Source organism: Hibiscus syriacus, unplaced genomic scaffold (genome assembly GCF_006381635.1).
Source record: "Hibiscus syriacus cultivar Baekdansim isolate YM2019G1 unplaced genomic scaffold, ASM638163v2 tig00110788_pilon, whole genome shotgun sequence".
Taxonomy (NCBI): Eukaryota; Viridiplantae; Streptophyta; class Magnoliopsida; order Malvales; family Malvaceae; genus Hibiscus; species Hibiscus syriacus.
Window position 1 is genome coordinate 1,677,121 of NW_024062863.1, and position 23,586 is coordinate 1,700,706.

At 36.0% G+C, this 23,586-nt stretch overlaps 2 protein-coding genes and 3 pseudogenes across 3 annotated transcripts; 2 read left to right on the forward strand and 3 right to left on the reverse strand.

The window, feature by feature from the left end:
- Positions 1–4,144: 4,144 nt before the first annotated feature.
- On the reverse strand, positions 4,145–5,598 carry LOC120140779 (annotated as a pseudogene).
- Positions 5,599–7,608: 2,010 nt separating this feature from the next.
- On the reverse strand, positions 7,609–12,313 carry LOC120140942 (annotated as a pseudogene).
- Positions 12,314–12,945: 632 nt separating this feature from the next.
- Positions 12,946–15,784, reverse strand: LOC120140778 (mitogen-activated protein kinase 7-like). 2 transcript variants are annotated; one of them, XM_039155759.1, is made up of 3 exons: positions 15,477–15,784; positions 14,946–15,372; positions 12,946–13,763 (listed from the first exon to the last, which is right to left on the reverse strand). In XM_039155759.1, exons 2-3 carry the CDS (start codon positions 15,366–15,368, stop codon positions 13,083–13,085), a joined length of 1,104 nt encoding a protein of 367 aa, XP_039011690.1. In that variant the 5' UTR covers positions 15,369–15,372; positions 15,477–15,784; the 3' UTR covers positions 12,946–13,082. The 2 variants fall into 2 exon arrangements, with proteins under 2 accessions (XP_039011690.1, XP_039011689.1); XM_039155758.1 differs by having other exon boundaries at positions 14,946–15,377; positions 15,480–15,783.
- A 3,475-nt stretch (positions 15,785–19,259) lies between these two features.
- On the forward strand, positions 19,260–20,284 carry LOC120140780 (syntaxin-112-like). The gene is made up of 2 exons (XM_039155760.1): positions 19,260–19,282; positions 19,347–20,284. Exon 2 carries the CDS (start codon positions 19,376–19,378, stop codon positions 20,273–20,275), a length of 900 nt encoding a protein of 299 aa, XP_039011691.1. The 5' UTR covers positions 19,260–19,282; positions 19,347–19,375; the 3' UTR covers positions 20,276–20,284.
- Positions 20,285–21,173: 889 nt separating this feature from the next.
- On the forward strand, positions 21,174–23,445 carry LOC120140842 (annotated as a pseudogene).
- Positions 23,446–23,586: the final 141 nt, after the last annotated feature.

The following is a 23,586-nucleotide window of genomic DNA, read 5'->3' on the forward strand; positions in this document are numbered from 1 at the left end:
TAATTTGTGTTAAGGCTAGATGTTACTTTAATTATAACTTTGCATTGCCGCTGCTTTCATATGCTGCTTTTATTATTCTTTTTTTTTTTATCATTTATGACTTTATTTATATTTTAAAAGTCTTAAAAAAGTATTTTTCACGACTCAAAAGTCTTAATGCATTATCTTATTTTTCTTTCTCTAATGTATTTTTCCAACATATTATGTGCAAATATGCACATGCAAAGTTTTTGCCCTTCCACTACTGAACAAACAGTGAGGAAATGGTCGAAGATAGGGTTTAGGGGCGGCGGCCATGGCGTCGGATTCAGTGACAGAATAAATAACATAGGTTGACGAAATGGGGGGATTTTGCTTCTCTCACATGGAGAAAGAATGAGATGAACAGAGAATATACTAATCCTTGGGGAACCATACCTGGATTGCACTTCAGCTTGATACAAACGTCCATTTAAAACCTGCACTACGAATTACCTGATCTACCATGAGGCATGGTCATGGATCGGATCTAATTTTTGGTCCACTCGAATTTGATCCACAAATTAAATCACTCTATCTGCATCCAATTCGAATTTAAAATAATTTCATTCGATTTAAAATCTGATTTAAACATACATAGAAAAATTATTTTTATTAGGTAAAATAAGGATTTGATTAAAAAAAATATTATATAAAAGAATATTATTATAATTATCCTTAAATGTATAAGAGATAATTATAATATTATATCAAGTCAAAACAGATTTTTTTCATCGTAAACTCAAACTTGGCTTGACTTCATTCTTTTAAAAATAAAATTTAACGGAATCAAATCAGATCAAAATTCATCGGATCAAAATAAGATGATCATCCCTATCTCCGATCCCTATAATATCTCAACTACAATGCCAAAATGCCATTGGACAGGCACAAGGTGGCATTGTCATCTTCATCAACCTAATATGGGATATATGTTTAGGGCATCCTTGCCACTTCTACTCTGCAACTAAACCCTATAAGGCCCACTTTGTCATTGTCTAAAGCAAATTAAACGGACATGGAAAAGATCCAGATTTGGAATGTTTGCAGGGCCCGTCACGGTTGGTCTGTGTTTCTACATTTGGGGATTAAAACAACCATTTCAATTTCCATTTTGTTACTCACCTGAGAAGAAAACTTATTTATAAAAAAAATTGGCATAATGTTAAAAGGCATCATGTTAAAATTAGCCCCTCAGATTTATCAAAATATTTATTTTGTTTTTTATTCTATTTTTTAAAGCATTTTGAAATTTATCGTTTCATTTTAGGATAAAAAGACTCATAACATTTGACAGAATAATCAATTTATCTTTTTCTTCATCTGGGGTATTTTAACCCTCAATGTTTTATTTCAAGTTAAAAAAGACTCATATTTTGGAGTGTTAATAGTCTATTAACTAATAATTTTCATCTATAGGGAGTTTTTTTGCTTCATAGTGAAACGTTGGGAGCAAAAATGCTCAAAAAAAAAAGAGTACGAGTTAAAATGACCATTTTGGTAAACGTTGGTGCCATTTTTATTAGATGTTGGGCTGGATCTTTTTTTTCAATCTAATCCAACTTATGAAACATGCACATTTTATTCGAATTCAATTCAACCTGAGTTTGAGAAAATGTCATGAGTTCAAGGAGGTGTGAGTCGACCGAACTTTAAGATAAAAACCTACATATGACATGAATGATATATATATATATTATGTAAAATAGAAACCTAATCGGAAAAATTGTAGAGAGATAGATATTATAATAATTATTTTTAAATATACAGAGAAAAATTATTTTATTATCTTGGATCATGTAAGATCTAAAGTTTTTCATCCTATCCCAAATTTGACCTGACACTATCTTTTACAACATTTAACCCAACCCTACTTTTAAAAAAATTATTGAATCTAATTAAGTCGAAATTTATAGATTCCGAGTTAAATTACCATCCTAGAAAATGTGAAGCATTTTGAAAAGGTTTAACACTCAGTACACTAATACACCAATAATTTTGATTGGTATATAATTTAAAATACCTTGTATTATGCTTAAACACATTGGGCTATAGCCCGCATTAGCCGCTAGAAATAGAGAAGGTGGGGGACACATTGCGGCTGATTCTTACAGCCTTTCGAAACGTGTTCGATATCGGAGGTTGTACATGTGGGGACTGTTGGAAGCTAGTCACTTTGGTTTTTGCTACTGTAATAAAAGCGTATAGAAAGGATTGGTAGGGGAATTCGCACAACTCTCGAGTTGAGACGGACAAATGAAAGCAATTAGAGAAGTAGTCGTGGAAAAGGAGGAAATGAAGGCGGACATGGCCGAAGTGTGGAGGTGGAAGTGGTAATGACAATAGGAATAACGAAGGAAAAGGTAAACCGCACAAAAAAAAAAAGGCAACAGCCGCCGCGGTGAGTGGTGTAAATAATGTAAATAATGAGAGTGAATTTGAGGAATAGGCTATCCATATTTAAAGAGCGGTCGAAGTAGATAATTATCATTTGATAATTTTATTTTTCCAGTATTCTTATAAAAGAAATAATCTCTTTCTAATTGATGGTTCTATTATATTTTCTCGGATAATTTCTTGTTAAAGAGAGCAATGTAAGTAGGCTTAATTCATTCATTTTAGATGTACGAAATCTTTGGAGGCAACGTATATACATCTTATAGAATCTATTTAGAATCTTAATAAGATTATTTTATAACATAATTATTTATTAACATGTGATAGTCCACCAATAAAATCAAATAGAGGATTGTGACATGGAATCAATTCGCAACTATGGGATTCGATTTTCCACCAATAGTAGATAGTGTATAGTCCCACCCATGACTCAACCAAGCGAAGTGTTATCCACCTTTATTTGCAACCTAAATATCCTTCCCTAAATCAAATCAAGTGATAGCGCAATTCCCTCAATCTGAAATTCAAGTATTTACAACCTTAATACCACACAACCATTGTACTATGTAATCCAAACAAGTGTGTAAGAATCAAAGGCAGTGGATATTTTATCATCTTCACCGCAGTGGATGATGGAAAGTGTTGCCAAATGTGATTAATGGGGAGTGGGTCCCCAGCCTATTTCAAATTTTAATTCATTTCCGAGGGAGGGAGCAAAAACAACAGCCAAAGAGGGCAGATAATATATGTAATTTCATCCATTGTCCTCATTCCTTTGTCCAAATGTTCAATTTACTAAAGAATTGTCCAAAACCAACTTCATATCCGTCCAACAAATTAAAACATCAAGCACGAAATTGCTTCGGGTACAACCACTCAAATACCTAAAAGTACACACAAAACTTTTTGAACTATTTTAGATTTTTCCACTTCAAAGCAAATATATACATATTATATCAAGCAATTTAGAATAGTATATAAGCCAATTGCAGTTTCCTCCCATTTCTTGAATAATTTCAATGGGAAACTTAGAATCACTCAAATTTTGTTTTGGTCTTTCAACTTTAAACTTTTAAAACTTTATTACTTAACTTTCAAATTATTTTCGTTTTTTGTCATTTTATATTTAAATACTCAATAAGATTATGAGTGGGCATCTTTCTTTAACAAATCATGAAAAAACCCTAAAATTTTAGTTTTTTTCTTGTGAAAAAGCCACTGAAAACTTGATTTTTCAATTTTCCTTTGATTTTCCAAGATTAGAGTATCTTCTTTTGAATTCTAGTGGTAAAAGAAGAAGAGATTAGCTTTACATTTCAATTCAATGATGATCCGACGATAAAAATTGTTGATCAGAATTATTTTCTTCTAGATTTTGGATTAAATTTTACGAGTTTGAAAGAGATTTTAAAAAAGTTTTAATTGAAAAATAATAGAAGATGGTTAGACAAGTTTATCAATGTTTAAGTAGTTAAAAGAGATAAGAAAAAACATAAATAAAATGGACAACTCGTTATTACCATGTCAATAAAAAAATCCACATTATCATAAAACTCACCACATCGCCCTACTATTCCTAATTTAACAAAGTGACCAAAAACATAATTACTTAAAAATCCAGTGTTCAGCTTAAAATGTTCTGAAGTTTAGTATCCGAACCAAGAATACAATGAAAATTGAGTGATGAAGTTTATAGTTTATCCGCATTAAAATGAAGGACTTTTTATGATTAAAGAATAGGGAGAATTACATTTTTAAAAAAGTACAATTCAAATTAAAAATCCTACCTAAAATCTAAATGAGTTACGTCCCTACAATCCTACTGCAATTGATGTACAACCCCAACTTAGACTAATTCGACTCTAATGTTAACCAAAACTGGGAACGGAGGTCGGAGCTAAGCCGCGTTCGGCCAGACCCGAACCTTCTTTTTGGCGTCGCATCTCCAGCACTCTCCGATGATGGTTCGAGTGTAACTCGCTCGAAAATGTCGGGCTACATGCCGGTCTATACTCGGGTAAAAGCCGCGCCAGCTCTCCATTGTGGCGTCTTGGTGACTCCACAATGACTGCACCTACGCGTTGGCTGAGTCACATTCCCAACGTTTGACTCAGTTGCCGGTCTCTTCTTATGTTTTTTCTCCACCGAAAGCGACTCAGACGGTTCAAAGGCTGAACCGGGGATGCTGCTTGAGTAAACTACCCAAGGGCTTGAAGCTGAAAGGCTAGAGGAAGATGACGAGGTGGAACTTGAAGAGGATTCTGTAAGAGAAGGGGAAGTGACAAGAGACAAAACACGACCGCCGGTTCGACTGCGCTTGCTTCTGGCTTTGCCCGGAGCAGGAGTTTTAAAACACGTTGTAACTGGTGCTTCCGGTTCGGGCAATTGGTTGTCTGGCAACTTCGGCTTTTCGGTTAACGTTCCGGTGGGATACACCGCCGCAGAGTGTTCCGAGAAGGAATCCTCTACGAAATGAGACAGCCATTCAAGGCTTGCCGCGTCTTCCTCCTGTAAAAATGCCGCCTTTCACTATCACTCCGAACTCAAAAAAGCAAAAGCCTTAAATGACAAAAAAAAAGGCTTATATTTTTCAAAGTACCGGTACGGCGAGCTCGTCGGTGGATAAAGAACTGTAATCAAAATTGGTAGTTTCGTCGGCAAAATGTTGCTCCTGGCTTAGCTTTTGTCGCTTATAAGAAGAAGAAGAAGAAACTGGTACTTGTTTTCCTTCTTCTTCAGCTTCGTGTTGTTGTTCAAGGAACCCCTCTTCGTTACTGAAGTCAAAAAGGTCGTCGACAGAGAAATCATCACAAGAAACTCCATTTTGTCCATTATTTACAACCAAAATATCCTCCAAAAACGCTTGGGGACTTGATTTCATAGCCATCTCCTTCCTAAAACTGGTCTTCAAAGCTGCTTCAACGCATTCCATTTCCTAAAACAAGCACGTTAAATAAAAACTCAACAATCTAGAAACAACCCCGAAAAAGAAGAAGCAAAAGCTAAAAGCTTTTGATTACCTGAAGGGAAGATGATGACAGCAAAGGGTAAGTTGAAGGGAGAGGAGGAATGGAGGGAAATTGGAAGAGAAACGGGTGGTGGTGAGTTTGGTAAAGCGTTGAGCTACGATGACAGAAAGGATCCATGGTTTGTTTCTCTTGCGTGTTTATCTCTTTGTTTTTTTAAATTTTTCTCTCTTTTCAAGGATACAATTCCTGTATTTAATTTATTTTACCTTTATACGCTGCAAATCTATGTATTTATAACAGTACAAGTCTCATAAATTATTTATCCAAAAAAAAAAGTCTCATAAATTACTGAAAAAGAAAAAGCTAACTGAATTTACGAAGACTACCGTCTGGTTTATGTCATGAAGACCTAGGAAAAAGTAACCTTTCTGCAGTTTTTTTTATTTCTTTTACTTTTACTTTTCCATTTTCTTATTTGTTAAGGACATCTCTTTTGAGTGACAAATATTACTTTTTTATTCGGCCACGGCGTTGATTGCTACCCGCCGATCCTATTGGTTGTTCTCCACCACTTCCTCCTCTTTAATTTTGATTATTCGTTACGAAATTACTTCCGATTTTTTATAAATTATTATTAATGTATATCATATAAATTTGTTGAGATGTTGTTTTATATCGTATATAATCATATCGGTGTAGTTATATTTTCTAATAAATCAGCACTTGTAGTTGGAGGAGAAATATATATATATATATATGGTAAATAAATTTTTGTTTAAATTAATATTTAAATTAAATACTTGAATTTAATTTTAAATTTCAATGTAACACTTGAAGGTTTTTTTTTTGGGGTGGGGGTATTATTGCCACATTGTTTGGTGTGTTTGATATTATTGTATTAGTTTAGTTAGTTGGTTTGCTGTACGTTTAAATGAAGGAAACCTAAAACAAATAATGAAGTTCGTGAAAGGCTTTACTTTACTTGAATGTTGATTTTCATGCTAATTAATGTCGTCTTTTTACCAAAGTGTTTCCTTCAGATTCAAGCCATTTTATCTACCATTAATTGCATGAGATATCCGAAACAATAATGAGACTTTCGATTGGAATTTGGAGGGAAAATCTTGAAATTCATATTTGTACAACATAACACTATGTTACTTAAATTCAAAGATAATACGTCTCGTTTTTAATCATAGTTAGTTGTGTTGGAAAGATATGTTACGAAGGATAGATTAGAAATTGGAGTGCTTGTATTTACTCCATTTGACGGGAGAAAATTTGTAGACTGTTTTGTGCGGTGCACAGAGAAGATATGATATATCAGATATTCTTCGAAAATCTGCTAAGATTAAATCATTTGATAAATGTATTGATAGAGTTGATTTTGTAAATGTCCAATTATGTATAACTTGAGATATTTTAAATTGAATAGTTGGTGTTAGGCTTGTTGAATTGTATCATCTTGTTGCTTCTCTTTTGGATATAATACATACAATTTTTTAATAAATTTTAAATCTAATCTCAGTTCTACCTAGAGGGGACCATAAAGGAAACTATAAGAGAATGAATAACAGTGCTCATAATAGGTCTAGAACCTATGACATAAGGGAATATGAGAGAACAAAAACAAGTAATTTGACTAACCGATTAAATATACTTGATCATAATACATACAACTTATGAAAAAAAAATGAAATTGTATATTCTTTTACAATAGATTCAACAATGTGAATTTTATTTCTATATTAATTTAATATTAAACCGTAACTAAACTAATTGAACCTGATCGATTTTTGTGCATTAAAGAATCAACTGTTTAATGTGCATAACATGGATCATGCATGCTTGAGTTTATATACCATAAAAATCACACTGATTATGGCTTGTCTCCCAACATTAAGACAAGATGAATTAACGATATATGACATTCATCCATCATGGTTTTGCTAAAACACATGCACGTTTGCATAAAAAGGCTCTAACATAATCAACGCATAGACCTATAAATTATGATATTCGAATTCAGGCTCTAATATAATCAACACATACACCTTATGATACTCGAATTCCAGAGAGAGAAAGATACGAGTATGTGTTCAATATATGACGGTGTTTTGATCTATTTGTATGACTCTGGTGCGACAGGTCAGGAGTACCACATACACCTAAAACTCTAGGAATGATAATAAAAATCATGACCAAAACACAGATGGATGATGCATCAAATGATAGCTTGATATGTTGTAGGTCGCCAATCACCTTTTTGAGCATTCATTATTCCTTGATCTTTGGAGAAAGTTAATGAACTTCCCAGTGCAGTGATTTCAACGAGTTCTCGACTTCACTATTGGCATCCGATTCGTCCCGCCTGGTCTGACGATTTTATCAACCTCTGCCAACACAGGTTTAAGTTTGCACCTACAAACACCGAAAAAATCAGATCAGTGATCGAACAAACGGTCGAGAAAGAAGATTGGAAGGGAAAATCATGCAATGATTTATAATTCTACCTCGTTTTTAGCTTGGAGAAAAGATGATCCGCGTGTAAAAGATCGTATGATCTCGGATACATGCTGAACGACTCGCACCAATCGTGTTATATTCCGAAAAGACCACGTTCGTAGATTATCGGAAGTGTATCAGGAGAATCAAAGTTCACCACATTCATCACCCATACTTTAATGTCCTTCAAAGCTGCTGCAAACCTGCAGGCATCCAAGATGTGTCGATATGATAACTTCAATGCCTCTTAGTAACACGGAAAACGGAAGTGAAACGACCATTACCCTCCATAAACAGCTCTCATGTCCATCACATTTCTAACATTGGACCAACTGATTCCCAATCCGCTCATGTACAACTTGCTCACGACTCGAGTCCAATGTTCGTAGTCCTTTGCAAAGTCTAGCAGAGCCGGTTTCCCGTAAATCCCCATTTGGGATCGATTCAACCAATAAGGAGCTTTCTGCAGCCGAATAGGCCAATTAGAGGGCCACCGTGCTCCTCTTTCGACCAGATTTACCGGCACGCGATGCATGCATGCCCGCAGGGGGTGCATGCCTGAAACGAAACAAACAACAATGAGTTTATTGCCTTGTCGGTGCATTAACAAGAAAAAAGTATGTGAAGAGAACCTACCAGACAGCATTTGCACCGTCATTTTCATTGCACATCGGTGGATTATTCTCCGGCCATTTGCCGTAGCATTCATTTGTGGTAGGTTTCTGATAGATTGGCAGCAACGATGGAATTCAATTTGTCTTTCTTGATAGTCACAAGTTCCCAACAAATGGATTTCGTCAGGATTTCGCTGCAAAACAAACTTCATATGATCAGATCCATGACAACCCGAAAACCATATTCGAATCGAATATCCTGTCTTTGTGTGTTACCCACCGGAAGTTTTTGGTAGACAGGAGTGGCCGACCCCACAAAACATCCTCCAGGCCTAAGAACATGGTTCGGTTCTAGCAGAAGCATGCCGTTTTCGATATGCCATGGCACCCTACACCGTGCACAGTGCACTAAATCAAACACTCTACAAGGAAACGGTAGCCTCTGAGAACCCATCACAGCTGGATATAGCAGGGATTCCCCTTTCGAGTGCGAATTGAACTTGAGCTTCGTGCTCGTCTTTGGGGGCGAACGACATCGTCAAAACATCTCGATCGAAAAGAAACCCTCCGAAGCTTGCAACACCACATCCAACATCCAAGACAACTCTGGATCGTTTATCCCATTTAATGTTGGGTACTGCCTGTTGGAGAAAGTCGATGTAGTGGAGGGAGCCATGGATCAATTGAGTACCACCACAGGGGAAAGTCAAGAACTCACCGCTCACTTTAACCCAATTCTGATGCTCTTTGAACTCAGCCAGTTTCGTATGTGGTACATTATGGTACCATATCTACCAAAAACAATAAACAAGTTATAAAAACCAATGACAATAAGATAGGTTTGATTCAATCTTTTTACTTTGTCTCTGCTTTTAGGCCAGGAGATGGGCTTTTTGTATCCCACCGGAAGTGGGACTAAACAAACTGGACCCTCCTCAGGGCAATGCCTCTCCCGATGCTCAAAGTGTCTGGTGCTTCGAAATTTCTTCAAAGCTTTCAGTTATCCAAACATGGTATGTAATCGGGGCCAGTATTTTGGTTGCATAAATGCCACTTGTAACCGTAGAAGCTGTCTTCACCGTCCGATTCGTCTCTCCTTCTCGTTCTCCGACTGAGTCTTTTGCGACTTCCACGCCTTGTTGGATTCGGTGGACTCCTTAGGAATCGAATTGTCTAACGACTCTTCCGTGGTTGATTCGTTTTGTTGCTGACTTTCCTGATTCCGAGCTTCATTTTGGATGTCTTTCTCCGCCGTTTCCTGGTTCGTTGATGTCTTCGATAAATTTGAGAACGCATCTGATTGCATGATGTCTTTCCTTTGTTCTGATGCCAAGCAGATCATTGTTGCTACATCAAGAGGTTCGACAATAGATTCATTATTTTATTATTGTACGTTGATGACATGCTCGTTGCAGGCTCAGACATACAAGAGATTATACACTTGAAGCAAAAATTGTCGAAACAGTTTGCTATGAAGGATCTGGGCGTTGCAAAGCAGATTCTTGGGATGAGGATCAAGAGAGATACAAAGTCGGGGACTTTGATGTTATCACAAGCTGAGTTTATCAACAAAGTACTCTCCAAGTTTAACATGCAAGATGTTAAACCAGTAAGTACACCTTTAGGTGTTCATTTCAGACTCTCTAAAGAACAGTCACCAAAAACGGAGGAAGAACGTGCACACATGGTGAAGGTTTCGTATGCCTCAGCAATTGGAAGTCTGATGTATGCCATGATTTGTACCAGACCAGATATTGCTCAAGCAGTGGGAGCTGTTAGCAGGTACATGAATAATCCAGGCAAAGTACACTGGGAAGCAGTCAAATGGATCCTCAGATATCTGCGAGATACCACAAACAAAGCACTTTGTTTTAAAGGTGGAGATACGATACTGACAGGCTATGTAGATGCTGACTTAGCCGGAAATGTTGACATCAGAAGGAGCACTACAGAGTATGTCTATACTCTAGGAGGAACTGCAGTGAGTTGGGTTTCTCAACTACAGAAGATAGTTGCTCTCTCCACAACCGAAGCAGAATATGTCGCCGTTACGGAAGCCAGCAAGGAGATGGTCTGGCTCCAAAGTTTCTTGGAAGAGTTAGACAAGAAACAAGAAAACAATATCTTGTATTGCGACAGTCAAAGTGCTATCCATCTAGCAAAGAATCCGTCTTTTCATTCCAGGACGAAGCACATACAATTGCGATATCATTTTATCATGTCTCTTCTGGAAGATGGGATTTTGAAACTTGAAAAGATCAGTGGAGCTCAAAATCCAGCAAACATGTTAACAAAGACGGTGACTACGGACAAACTGAAGTTGTGTTAAGCTTCAGTTGGCATGCTAGAATAAAAGACCAGAAATACTGCTGCATCGATCGAGGTGTGAAGACAGATTAAAATAAGTCTTCAAGTGAGAGAATGTTGGTCAAAGCAGCACATGGGCTGCAAAATTATTAGCACCCGACGGTTGCTTGAAAATAATAATAATAGAGGGCTAAATTTTTTATTATTTTATAATAGAGATAATTACAAAATTGAGTCATTGAACTTTAAGGTATTTATAAAGATTAGTCCCTAAGTTTCAACTATAAATATCCTAGTTCATTTAGTTTCAAAATCATCCCAAAATCTTCCAGTTCTCTCTCAAGTGTGTTTTGTAAACACTTGTAATTTTTCTCTTAAGTAAAAGATTTGCAGCAGTCCGGAGACATAAGCACAATTGGTTGAACTCCGTTATCAATTTTTCGGGTATTATTTTTTTGATTTTATTTCGTATTCTCACTAATCTGACTATAAGAAAATTACTTGTTCTCGTTATATTTCCTAACAGTTATATCATTGTTTAATCTATCGGGATCATCCTCCTTTGGTTTCCCGTTCATCGTTGTTGTTTCCTTCATCTTTTTATTGCCTTCCGCGTCTCCCTTCTTCTTTTTCTTATTCGTCTTGTCGCCTCGACGTTCCTTCGGTTTCTAATCAACTTGTTGTTTCTCCAAGGCTCGAATTTGATCTTGATCGTCCGACGAACCCAGATTGTTGCTGTTGTTGTTTTCCTCTTGATTAACCTTGTTGGGTTCTTCATTACTCGTCTGCTTATTTTCTTCAACTTCCCTGGGGTTAATTTGCTTCGTTTGTTGGTTCTGAGTCAACACACTTTCCTCGGATATCTGAGTTTCACTCTGTTTCTGCTTCTCCCGTTCTTCAGCCGATTCTTTTCCGTGTAAACCATGTTGGGTTTCTTCAACAGCCGAGTCTTTCCCTTTATCATCATCGGACTCGCTGGTCTTATCATTGTCGGGCTTGACGGCATCGTCAGGAAGTTGACCGGGGTTATCCTCGAACGCCGCTTTATCTTTATCTTCGGTAATTTTGGTGGGTTGTTCATCGTTTGAACCGGAGAATGCGATGTCTCCGTCGGTGTCGGTGTCGGTGACGGTGTCGCGGGTGGTGGTGCGAGCGGTGGTCTGTGGGGTTGAAACGGATTTGGGAATGAGCATCCAAACAGTCAAAACTCATAAGGTTACGAAGACGACAGTGGTGACGGTTGATGCATATGAAAGTGAAGACGAACGCTTGGCGCCACGAGACTTTCCCCCATCCCCATTGTTCTGAGTCGAAATGAAGTGAAATTTGATAGATTTGAGATTAAAAAAGACAGTGGAGAAGATGAAAAGCTTTGTTTGTGGAATAGATGTAAGAAGAGAGAATAAACATTCTAAGTTGGAATTCCTCAAAGATCCGACAGAGTTGGAGTTCGTTGGGAAAATTGTGTTCCTCAGGTATCACTGCACTATATGAAATACCCATTGCCATCATATTTCTTATCAACCAAACAACCAAATCAAAATCTCAATGCTCACAAAGCCCACTTATTTTAATGCTAGCCCAAGCAATCATTAGATTCTAATTAAAATTTTAAATCATTAATGTCATTTTAATTAAAATTTTATATTAGTTTAATCATTATTTTTAGTGTTAAATGCCAGTTTAGATCTGATGCGAAGTATATTTTAAATACATGAATTAAACTTAACTTATGATATATTTGCTGTAGAAACAATTTGGATTTGATGTGTTAAAAAAACAAATAATCTTTTTAAATTTTAGAATAAAATACGTCAGAGATCATTTTCTTTATTTTCAGATGAATTTCTTTTTGAAATCAAAATAAGATATTCACTAAATTGTAAAAAAGAATAATATGAATATTCGAGAAATAAAGGTAAATATATAGATTTATATGAAAAATACAAAATGAGAAAACCACAAAGGAGAGAATCCATCAAATGTAAAAAATAATAAAATATAAGATGATTTTGTAATACTCTAACTTGCCTTACCATTTTCCTCTAATCTCGCCCCTTAAATGACTAATCTTTAGTTCTATTTATAAGGTCAAATAACTTGATTATATAGAAACTTGAATAACAAAAGATTTATTTCAACAACGTTTTCTATCTTCAATAGAAAGTTAACAGAAGAAATACAATCTTGTACTTTTCAAACAACAATTTTATTTGTCCAGTGATTCTTGTGTTGTTGTTCATTAACCAAGCATAGCTTAAAACAATGTCGTCTAATCAGTTGCAGATGCAGCCTCTGGGTGGTAATGTAGCATCTCAATCCACATCATCTCTCTAACATCTTCTCCCACGTTCTCGTCTATGTCAAGATCGACAGGGACTTGAGCAGGTGGATTGCACTTTGGATCATATAGCCCTGACATGTACGGATGTAGGAGCGCTTCTGTGACCGAAATTCTCTTAGATGGGTCGAGAACAAGCATCCTTTGCAACAAATCTATGGCTAAAGGATCGGCTTGTGGGTATAAATGGGAAAGATGGGTGCCCCTAGAGTAAGGTAGTGACTTGATAAATCTCCGGGCTTTGGGGTTATCGATAAACTGAAGATCGGCCTCTTGTTGGCTTCCAAGGACATTGATAATTAGCTTAAGCTGGTTGAGGCACTCCGTTCCAGGAAAGATGGGTTTCCGACCAAGAATCTCGGCAAAGATGCATCCTACCGACCAAACATCAATGGAGGTCCCATAATTGTCACAACAGAGAAGGAGCTCAGGTGCACGGTACCAGCGGGTGACGACATACTCCGTCATGAATTGCTCATTACCTCTGCTGGTCCGGGCCAGCCCGAAATCACATATCTTCAAGTCACAGTTAGCATTGACAAGGAGATTCCCAGGCTTCAAGTCCCGATGAAGGATATTAGCCGAGTGAAGGTACTTCAGCCCTCGTAGTAACTAAAACACAGACTAAAGGTTAGTCACAAGCAGACAATACAAAATCGGAAAAAAAAATGAAGTAAAGAAACTTGCTAGAGCTGTATATGGAGCGAAGTTTCTATACTACAGCAATGCCGGAAAGGTTTACTTATAAGATTGTAATCGAGACAAGAAGTTTCCTATATCACATAGGTTTACCTACACATTTACAGGAAACATATCCTACTCCGCAAGCATTTGATGAAGCAATTAAGTTGCCAACAAGAAAAGCTGAAAGAGGGAATCATGGCATATTCACTCACTTGCAAAGAAAGTAAATCGAACGAGAGAGAATGAAGAAGGAAAGAAGGCTACGAAGAAACAAAGGCTTTTGCCTTAGATTGCATATTCAGAGCACACGAGACGGAAACAACTTTAAATTTTACTTATAAAGTTTTACACGCGATCATGATCAAGTTTGTTTTGCTAATACGAACTTTGAAGCAACATAATTTTCTACCAGATGCCTACTCCATCCCGCTGGTGATTCTAGGAATGATAAATACGAGGACAAAATGGAAGCGAAGCAGAACGAATTGTATCCGAAAGAACCCTTGCTGAAAGAAATGAACACTGCTTGTTATTCGGGCCTTTATGAGTGTGAACAATGCTAAGCAAATAACTCCCTGCAATAAATATGCAACTTGTATTCTCTAAACTGTTAATCTATTCTCTTCATCTTTGAACCATAATGGATGTACTAACAAGTTTCCAGCAGTACAACTTGTTATATTAAGCCTAATAACTCAACGCTCCATATTTCTGCCCAACTAAATGAAAATTGGGACCAGATGAGCACGAAACTCATAAAAGCTCCATACTCAAAAATGCACGAAACTCCTCAAAGGACTGGTATTAATGCTAACTAGACATTTTACAGTGTAACTTAAGGCCTTGCAAAATGGGGAAATCAAACAACAAAATGTTAACAACTCTAATGACCTATAGCCATATGCCATATGCCATATAACTCAAACTCTATTGCGAGTGTCGAAACAGAGTACTTCAGGAAAACTGAAGAGCCGGGTCGAAATATACATACAACTAATACCAGAATTACCATCTAGAGATGGTTAGTATTCATAAGGCCTAAATTACCATTTTTAAGTTGTATCTCAACACAGACAAATCACAATAAGAAGAGAGGTGAATTCCCAGTACCTGAAAAATAAAATACTTGCAATGATCATTAGAAAGAGGCTGAGAGGACTTGATGATCTGATGCAAATCCGTGTCCATAAGCTCGTAAACCAAATAAACATCCTTAAAGCTGGTTCTCTGAGTTGGCATCATTACATCCTTCAAAGCAATCACGTTGTCATGTCGGATGTGTCTAAGAAGTCTCAACTCCCTCAGAGTTCTCAACGCATCGACAGGGTAGTCAAACACATTGTTGATCTTCTTTATGGCCACTTTCTCATCGGTTTCCCTGTTGATCGCCGAGCAAACTACACCGTATGCTCCTCTCCCTATAGGCTTGATCGGATAGTACTTTGTGTCGATCTCGAAAAGGGTCTGCCACATTGAAAAGCAATGCTTCCCTATAGCCTGCACCCTATTTGGTGGCTCTACGGGCATCGCCATTGCTCTGTGAAATCCCCAGAAACAAAAGGATCAGCATTAAAAAGGAAACTTAAACTTAACCCAAATAGAAAAGGGAAACAAAATCAAAAGGTTTGAGATCAATCTTACATGTTGCTTCTTCTTCTTTGATTTGATCTTTAAAAAAAACAACTTGTTGCTACCCTTTTCTTCAATCTATCAGCAAAGTCCAAACACACCAGCTTTCAAACCAATTATGTAAAATTCTGAACCTTCACCTTCGTTGCTTCCAAAAAAATAAGCTCATTCCCCCCACCCCTTTCTTCAACCATTAAACCAACTCCAAATTCACAACTTCAAAAACAAAAAAATTGATTTGAGCAAAAGTCTTAATCGAAACAGAGAGAAATGGTCTACTCTGATTCTGAATTTTTTTATCAGACCAATGAGACAAAAGAGAAAAAGAAGATGATAGGAGATAGATAGCATGTAAAGCAAAAGGGCAACACGGCATTTCCCTTGTGGCAAAAACGGCATCTACTATTCTACGTACTGTTTTGGACCTTGGGGGTTTCGGCTTTTAGGAAATATCAAAATTCTCTCTCTCCATATACATAATACAATCTTAAATTATTAGAACAAAGAAGAAGAAATATATCTTTTTCTTAAAGATAATTTGCAGTTTGGCTTACTTAAGCTTTGCCACGCACAACTTCTCTGTTTCTTTCCACTTCCGCACAAAATTTGGGGAAAAAGAGAATGCTTAGAAATACTAAAATGAAAAAGGAAGTTACTAAATTGAGATAATTTCTTCATAGGCTTAGAGTTTGGCAAAGTTACTTTTTTCCAAGGAATGGTTCGATGTGTGACCAAATTAATTGTTTGTGACCTATTACATTTGTTAAAAAGAAACAGAAAATAACATTTAAATTGTAGGCATCTGATTTTTTTCCCAGTTTTTTATAGTTGTTTTCTGAAATTATATTGACATGACTTTTTTCATTTTATTTTGTTATTAAATATTTTGTTTAAATTTTAATATTCCTTTTCAGAATTAAAGTGGCGAGGTTTATAGATTTTTCTATTTTTTTGATTATCTTGTTGATCTACTTTGATTTGGACCATCAAATTATTTCTTTCATCTTGATAAGTGCTTATAATCACTCCACGTGTGTTATATTTAAGTTATGAGAAAAATCAGTTATCAATATATTGTCATGATATATTATTTTTATGTTAATGTTGATGGTTTTTATCTTTCACCGACACAATAATAATATTTATGTCTATCATCTATTATTTTTGACTTGTTCGATTAAACTTGTTAACACTTTCCTTATATGTTATTATCTTTATTATGCAAGAATAGTTTGTGTTCTTTGATAATTATAAGAAAATGAATGATTGTTGAGATTAGTATATTTTAGTTTTTACAAAGTTTTATCTTTTAAAATTATTTATTATATTTTGTTTTTATTTTTACAATAAAATTAATTTATTTTATTAATCCAAAAAAGTATAAGATATTTCTTCCATTTGGTATTCGTAGAGAAATATAAAACGATTGTCAAAGCCTTTAACGAGTTTAAAATTATCTACCACTAAATTATAAAGAATTGATCTATTAATAATTTTTGTTTGAATAATCTCGGGTAATTATATCATTGATAATACACGTGCATCTTATAAATATAGTTTTTCGAATAATATAAGACCTCGAAATAAAAATAATATTCCCTTATCATATTAGTTTGCACATGACGAGATAATGCTGTTTAAATTCCTTTAGCTGTGGAGGTTGGTGGGGGTTGGACTAAGTGTTCAAGAAACAAACACTTTGACATAATTTTATGATTAGATGGACGTGTTAATGATTAATATCAAATGTCGGTGTTGCCATCAAACTTAACCTAATGCTCACCTGTTTTTTTTTTTTGGTTCAAAATAATATGAGAATTTGTCATGATATAGTTTAGTTAAATGGAACATTAAATTTATTAAATGGCCGTGGGTCGTCCGTCTTTGTTATGGGTTTAACACATGCATGCATGCATGAGTCACATGTGATGAAGAATGTGGACACAAAGAGAGATGGTGAAATTTGGACTTTGACATTTACGGGAAAGAGATCATTTGTATATAAGATAAAAAAATTGATATAATCATCGATATTTGATTTATTAATCGATTAATTTAGATTGACTACTGTAAAGGCGAGAGTGATTCTTCCAACTCAGTTTCTCCTATTAACAAACATTAAGATTTAAATCCTTAACCTTGCTTAAATCCTCTAGTGTCTTACTAGATCAACTAATTGTTCATCATATATATAAGATAAATTGTAAATTTATAATATAATTAAAATATGAATACATATCATTCTATTATGACTCTGATAATTGAGAGAACAAAGGCCCAAAGACAAATAAGAAACTGTGATTACGTGTCCACTGGACTAAGCCCAAATATCTTACAAATGATCTGGCTTAATCCCGAAAAGACTATCATTTAACGTACAACAAGGATATTACATTTTAAAAAGCACACACATACGGATATTAAAATTTGACCTAAAATAGTCAAGAAAAAAGATGTAAAATTACTCAACTATGGTGTTGTAAACAAAAGTAGTTGATTTAGAGTAATGGAAAACTATTTGTTGAGATAGAATATTTGTTACAGTGTTTTCGGAAGATACTTAGACAATTCGACGTCTTTAGGAAGTTGTTTGGATTAATCGACATCTTTTGTATTATTATTATTATTATGTTCGATTTAGCTGTACAATTGCATGCAGCTTAGAGAAAACGTCGTGTCTTCCCAAAAACGTCAGATGATTTGAGCGTCTTCCTTATCTATTAGTTATTTCACTCTAATTGAGAAAACAATTTCTCCACCACCCCTGTATAAGTTATTCTTTTCTCCATCCTATTTTCTCATTAAATTTGTCAAAAAAATAGATAAAGATAACCTAAAATCATCATTTGTCATCTTCATAGTCTCTTTTACCTCTGTTAAAACACTATCTTATTTTACCATCAACATCAAACTTTGATATATGCTCCTTAAGCATAATGTAAACCCTAGAATATTGAGATAAAGAGGGGAAAGTTTCATGGATAAGATGAAGTAATTCAAGAAAACAAAATGTAATTATAAAGCAGGGGAGGATGCACTAAGCCCTCATAAGGGCCAAATGCATCCCATTATTTTAAAAAAAAGTGGTTAAATTTAGCTTAATATGTTAAGGAAAAAAGAAAAAAAATTACAATTTTTGCATACCCATTATTTTTAAGAAAAGAAAATTAAATTTTTGGACCTCCATTCTTAATTTTTTTGATCCGTCATTGTTATAAAGTCATGTCACAAGCTATGTATCCATTCAATATTTTTAATAAATATAATATAAAATTTGAAAATAGGGCAGAATGAAATGATATATACTTATTTTGATTAAATTCTTTTAAACATTTAAAATAATATATATAATTTAATTACTTATCTTCAAATAAACCATCATAAAATGGCATGAAAAAATAGTAGAAATAGAAGACTCACATGGTGCTTATTTTGCTTTTGGTTTTTGTACTTTGAAGTTAAAACGGTAGCGTTTTAATCCAACGGCTATTGTGTGTGAAATAGAAACTTGAAATTCCCCAACTGCACAGTCATATTCCTTGATTCTCTTTAAAACTCTCCCATTCAAACCCCATAATCTGAATCTTACACAGAGAAGAAAAGGGTTCTTTGCATTTGAAGGAGCCTTTGACACTTAACAAAACAGGCCAAAGATTTCTCAGTTTTCTTGGAGTCCCGCTTCCAGGTTTTGTTCTTTACGTTTCTCATGGGATTTTCCCTTCATTCTTGCACCTATTTTTCTGAGTTTTGTTTCTCTGGTTATTCTAGACTGCTGAAGAATCATTTTGAAAGAATCCTTAGAAGTTTATCCAAACAAGGTTTGCTTTCTCAGTTTCCCGGAAAAGAAGGGTTTCACTTTCTGTTTCTTGATTGTTTTTGCAGGAGGTTTTTACTGCAGAGTTCTTGCAAAGATGAACGATCTAATGACCAAGTCTTTCTTAAGTTATGTGGAACTGAAGAAACAGACACAGAGGGATTTGGAATCCGAACTTGACGTTGAAAAAGGCATTGGGAAAGGGAAACTCAACCCCATTGTTGAAATCAACCTATCTCAGTTCTTCCAAGAAGTGGCCTCGATCAAGATAACAATGGAAGGGATCACAAATCTCGTGTTTGATCTACAAACCCTAAATGAAGAAACAAAGTCCAGCCACAGCGCCAAAGTCCTCCTAGGGTTACGAGATAGGATGGAAGCCGACACCGTTTCGATTCTTCAAAAAGCAAAGCTTGTCAAGGAAAAGCTCGAATCACTCGACAGATCTAATGCAAACAATAGGAGATTATCAGATGCATATAGGGAAGGGACGTATGTGGATCGAACCAGGGTTTCGGTAACAAACGGTTTGAGGGCTAATCTCAAGCGAATGATGAATGATTTTAACGCCTTGAGGGAGAAGATTTTATCTGATCATAAAGAAGATCTCAAGAGAAGATACTACGACGCCACCGGAGAAGACATGGTCGAAAAGACGGTTTCCTGCAGCGGCGAACACGTTCGGTCATTGGCTGAGATATTCGAAATGGATTCGAGGAACAAGGAGAGGCATGAAGCCGTGATGGATATTCGACGAAGTTTGGAGAGGCTGCATCTGGTGTTCCTCGACATGGCTGTTCTAGTTGAGGCACAAGGGGAGAAGATGGATGACATTGAAGAAAACTTGGCCAATGCTGCTGATTTTATCAGTGGAGGAACAAATCAACTTTACTATGCAAATCAAACGAAGAAGAAGAAGACAGCATGCCTTTACTGGGTTTGCGGCGTGGTTCTTATTATTCTTTTGGTTTGCATAATTTCCATGTTAGCTTCTTGAGAAACAGCCTTTTGGGTAATTGGAGATTGCTCTTGAGAAATCCATTATTGTCTATTTTTTCCAAATTCAATTCAAATATAATTTTTGTTAATGATAAAATAGATAGTTAACTTGATGTAACAGTTTATTATTGACTTTTTCAAATGTTTATTCTTTAAACTTAACTCAAATTTTTATTTTTTAATTAAAATTAGGATTATATTAATAAAATATATAAATAATAAAAATTAAATTGATAAATATAGAATAATTAGTTTTAAAATAATAATTAATCAAAAGACTACTCTTTAAGGAAACTTAATTTAGAAAACAACGAAATAATATTTATTATTAATAATAATTTATTAGAATTTTCTGAAAATAACAGTATATATGAAGGGGGAAAACACTTTGGATCCCATTTAAGTGAAAGAGAGCTCTGGTAGAGTGTTAGTTTTCGCTTCTGATCCAGGGAGAAAGCCGGTGGTGACGGCCGGGAGGACCAATCGTCGGCGTTGAAGCTGGTTGTTGCGGTGGCACCGGCGTTACAAACGACGTGGCCGTCCCGCTAATAAAAAAGAGAAAAGGTTGTCACCTTCCTTAAATTACTGAAAACGTTTTTAATTATTTGTTTCACTCCGATCTGATCTTTGTTGTTGGTTCGTGGTTTTGATTGAACTGTGTGTGTCCCTAAGATTGTGGGGAATGCATCTGAGCTGGTTCATTCTGGGTTGATTTGAACCGTTTGGCTTAAGTTGGTTTCTTCCTTTTTGTTTCTTCTCACAATCTCGAGCTCTTAGCTTTTCTGGCTCGGCGATTCAGGTATAAAGAGATCCATATTTTTTTGTACATTTTATATCATTTATGGCTGTTGATCTTTGGGTTTTGTTTCTTTAACGGATATGTTATATATTTGTAGTTGAATATTGAGAGATTGGATTTGGTAATGCTTATAAAAGATGTCACTCAAGAGTATTATGCTAGAATTAAGGGAAATGAAAGAGGGGATTGGGAACATATCAAAGGAGGTGAAAGCAAGATTCGGCGTAGTCTGACTCGATCCCATGTCGCTCCTGATCGAGCATCAACCGTATCAGAATCCGTAGACCAAAGCCCTTGGGCGAATCTACCGCCCGAGTTGCTCTTGGATATCATCCAAAGGGTCGAACACAGTGAGACAGCTTGGCCTGCTCGAACAGTCGTACTGTCTTGCGCAGCAGTTTGTAGGTCTTGGAGGGAGATTACAAAGGAGATTGTGAAGACTCCCGAGCAATGTGGAAGGCTTACATTCCCCATTTCGTTGAAGCAGGTTGTACCTTTTCTGTATTGGATTACATGTCATTTTGATCCATTGGCAATGAACTACGGGCTATTTCAACGGTAGTAAAGTTTACATTGGCAAAAAGGCCAAAATCTTTGCACTGATATACTGGTTGTATGCATCTTTGTCAAGAACATAATTGTACTGCAATCTACATTTCTACAGTTTGACTTTTCTATCTTGAAACGAACACACACTTGTAATTGATGTATAATTTAAGTTGATGAACGAACACTTGCTTATAAGATGAGTTTAAGTTTTCTCAAACTGTCTGTCTTTATAAATAACGGGAGTGGCTATGTATCATCTTATTCTTCCATTTAAAAGGTTGCTGATATATACTATTTTTGCTCGCGAACAGCCCGGTCCTCGTGATTCCCCGATTCAATGCTATATTAGAAGGGACAGAGCAACTTCTACATATCACTTATTCTGTGGTCTGATGCCTTGTAAGTTATCTTATTATGATTTCCTTAGTTGCTATTATTCACGAGAAATTTAAGTTTAAGATGTGAATATCTGTTTTGATAGAAACATGGTATAACATTACATTTTGATTGTTCCTGTTCTCATACCAGACTTTATGCTTGGTTGAAGCTGGCTTTGACATAATCTGGGTTAATTAGCTTTGTAGTTCTCATAAATTATACTCATTATTCTTAGCCAAATAATATAATATTCGTTGGAGATACGACTTTTATGAAGCTTCCATATGTTTTGAGAACTATTCACTTGTGTCGCTTCTGTGATTTACAGCCGAGGGAAAGAATGATAAATTCCTGTTAGCAGCAAGGAAGGTCAGAAGGGCTACATGCACGGACTTCATTATATCTATGGCTGCTGATGAATTTTCTAAGGCCAACTATACATATGTTGGTAAACTAAGGCAAGTCTCGCCATTAGATTTCTTATCTTTGTCCGGTTATTCTCTCTTAATAATGTCTATCATGACACATTGAAATTTCTTTGCAGGTCTAATTTTTTCGGTACCAAGTTCAAGATATATGACAGTCAACCTCCATGTGATTCAATAATACCATCAACTACCCGATCAAGTCAAAGATTCCATTCGAAGCAGGTTTCTGAAAAACTATCTTCATCCAACTATGACATAGGTACCGTTACCTATGAGCTCAATGTTCTCAGAAAGCAGGGACCGAGGAGAATGCATTGTGTTTTGCACTCGATTCCTGTGTCTGCTATTCAGGAAGAAGGCACTGCACCGACACCATTGGCATTCAGCCGATCCTTTGACAAACAACTTTCCTCCTTAACCAGTTCGAAAGGAAAGGAACCAGTGGCAAACACCAGCTCCCCACCCCTCCCAGCCATGCCAATAGTCGCAGTGGACTCAGGAGAGCCACTAACCCTAAAGAACAAGGCTCCAATATGGCATGAACAGTTACAGTGCTGGTGCCTTGACTTCAAGGGGCGTGTGACGGTGGCCTCTGTAAAGAATTTCCAGCTTGTCACAGCTGGCGAGCTATCACATAACATATCACCCGAAGAGCAAGAGAAGGTAATCTTACAGTTTGGAAAAATCGGCAAAGACATCTTCACCATGGATTATCGTTACCCTCTATCCACTTTCCAAGCTTTTGCAATCTGCCTAAGCAGCTTTGACACCAAACCGGTTTGTGAATGATCACCGAGGATCAGAGATCTATGTCATTGATGTTGCTATGGATTATTATTAATCCTTCCTTGCTTTCAAGCCTTGGCACTCTACCAGAGCAGCTTTATTCCAAACAGGCCTGTGAATGATACGTAGCATGTTGATAAGAAGATACCCATCTTTCTCCCGTGGAACGCTTCCTCTATTTTATTACTTGCATTTATGTGCTAATGGAAGCTTTTCTTGAAAGGCCTATATCTAGTCTTATTATATCTTTTTAAGCATGCATATGCACAACCTTGGTAAACTTTAACCATAGACTGATAGACATACAAGACCATGTTACTTGGACTGAGTATCAGATATCGGTATGTGTCCGATATGTCTGGATGTCGG

What these genes read in the sequence shown, in the direction of transcription:
- LOC120140778 (XM_039155759.1), bottom strand. Translation starts at nt 15,368, where the DNA reads ATGGCGATGCCCGTAGAGCCACCAAATAGGGTGCAGGCTATAGGGAAG. An exon ending in GCAAGTATTTTATTTTTCAG is followed by an intron (nt 13,764 to 14,945) that starts GTACTGGGAATT and finishes TCTGTGTTTTAG; the next exon opens with TTACTACGAGGGCTGAAGTA.
- LOC120140780 (XM_039155760.1), top strand. Translation starts at nt 19,376, where the DNA reads ATGAACGATCTAATGACCAAGTCTTTCTTAAGTTATGTGGAACTGAAG.